Below are 1,667 nucleotides of genomic sequence, written 5' to 3'. Positions count from 1 at the left end.
TATCCACCGTTCGCGGGAACAGCGCGGCGTACGTGAATGATATGATCGAGCCAAGCGAATGGGCCAACAGCGAAACTTTTTCCCACTCATATTCCTTCATTACACGAATAATTACGTTAACATAATCCATGGCATGGTACGGTAGCCCTGGGGGGTATTTCGAGGAGTATCCATGTCCGGGCAGATCAATGCACAAAATACCAATATGTTGCGGCAAAAGCGGTATCAAAGTGTCCCAAGTTCCCAAGTTGTCCAACCAGCCATGAATGGCGAGAATGGGGCGTAAATTGCGGTCGCCATACCAACGTCCAGCGATGTGACCCCAAGGTACTTTGATGCGAATGTCCTCGAACTGAAAGCAAGAAAACAAAACAGTTTAAAATTATTTCCATAAATATTTGCTCACAATCGAGGCAATAAAAAAAACGATTCAGTACTTGTATTGATAATTTTTAAATATTTACCACGCGAATTTTACTACGTACATTAGTCGTTTGTAAATATTTCAAAAATTAAATATTCTTTTAAGACTACACACCCGGGTTTGGATGGCGGCTCTGAGTGAGGACACAAAAGTGCCATAAAACCCAAAAAATTTCTCCGAGCAGCGGACTGAGGTCGTGGCCGACTCGAAATGCTGGCTCTTCTATTAAGGGGGAACCCCGATGTCACGAAGGCGAATTCGTCTCCTTTTGCCGAGGCAGCGATGGCCTGCACGGCCGGCTCGACGGCTTGACTCATAGCTTTGTATCACGATATGGCGCAAAAACCAGCCTCCAACGTTCCTCCACTTTCAGCGGGAAATTGCCGGAGTCACAGGATGGGGATGGGGGTAGTAACCAATTGCGGTATCGTATACGGTTTCTAGGAGAACTGTGCTGGACGACATGGCCACCACAATCAAAAGCCACTCACCTATCTTTTTGAGTAATTTGAGAGCCCCCAGTGGGAAGCCGTCTGTTAGGCGAGCTACACCGGTGAGAAAGGCCCATTCGTATCTTCTCACAGCGACCAAAATCTTTGAGCACTACGGTGGCCCAAGAGAATGATGGAGGTTTCGAAGAGTCGAAAGAACGGGAGGGTGGTGCGAACGCGCCACAGTCAGCTTACAAGCGGCAAAGGTCGATTGAAGGTGCACTCTCTCTGGAAAAGAAGCCCAGGATGGGAGCTGCGCCAAAAACGTTCGGTTAAATTGCCAGACAGGCCTACTTCCGTCTGGTGTAGATAAGACAGCGCCATCTCAGCGGTCTTCTTGAACGTGATCAGTAAAAACCATTGGTACATTTTCAAGATTGGAAAGTGCCAAATGACAGCACGGACTCTTTAAAAGGGTCGTCTGTGTTTACGAACGGTCGGCCATACCTTAAGAGGTTGCAGTAGCCCAGCTGGTAGAAGTTTGGAAGGAAGCCAAGCTCGATATACACGGGAATCCTTCTGACGCCCAGCCGAAATCTCCGTGCCAGGTGACATTGGGGAAATCCTCAAATATATCAACTCAGCTGGAAGGTTATCTAGCTCGAGAAGAACGAGCAGGCATCGGGAGTTGAGAAGCCCCCCATTGAGCATGGCATGGAGGTGACGCTGAGAGTGTGACTGGCGTATTCTCTTTCGAGGACTCTGTCATCAGCATTGGTTGGTTGCTCGAGAAGGCCAAGAGCGAGACTAGT

The 1,667-nt window shown here is 48.4% G+C and overlaps 1 protein-coding gene across 1 annotated transcript; it reads right to left on the bottom strand.

The window, feature by feature from the left end:
• Positions 1 to 32: 32 nt before the first annotated feature.
• LOC108382590 (probable serine hydrolase) lies at positions 33 to 352 on the bottom strand (the record flags this gene model as incomplete). Its single annotated transcript, XM_017638958.1, has 1 exon — positions 33 to 352. A coding segment is annotated over one exon (320 nt), but the record flags the coding sequence as incomplete, so codon positions are not given.
• Positions 353 to 1,667: the final 1,315 nt, after the last annotated feature.

This window comes from Rhagoletis zephyria, unplaced genomic scaffold (genome assembly GCF_001687245.7).
Source record: "Rhagoletis zephyria isolate East Lansing unplaced genomic scaffold, Rhagoletis_zephyria_1.1 Rzeph_scaffold_27667, whole genome shotgun sequence".
Classification (NCBI taxonomy): domain Eukaryota; kingdom Metazoa; phylum Arthropoda; class Insecta; order Diptera; family Tephritidae; genus Rhagoletis; species Rhagoletis zephyria.
The sequence above is the reverse complement of the archived record's forward strand: the minus strand, read 5'-3'. Positions and strand labels throughout refer to the sequence as shown.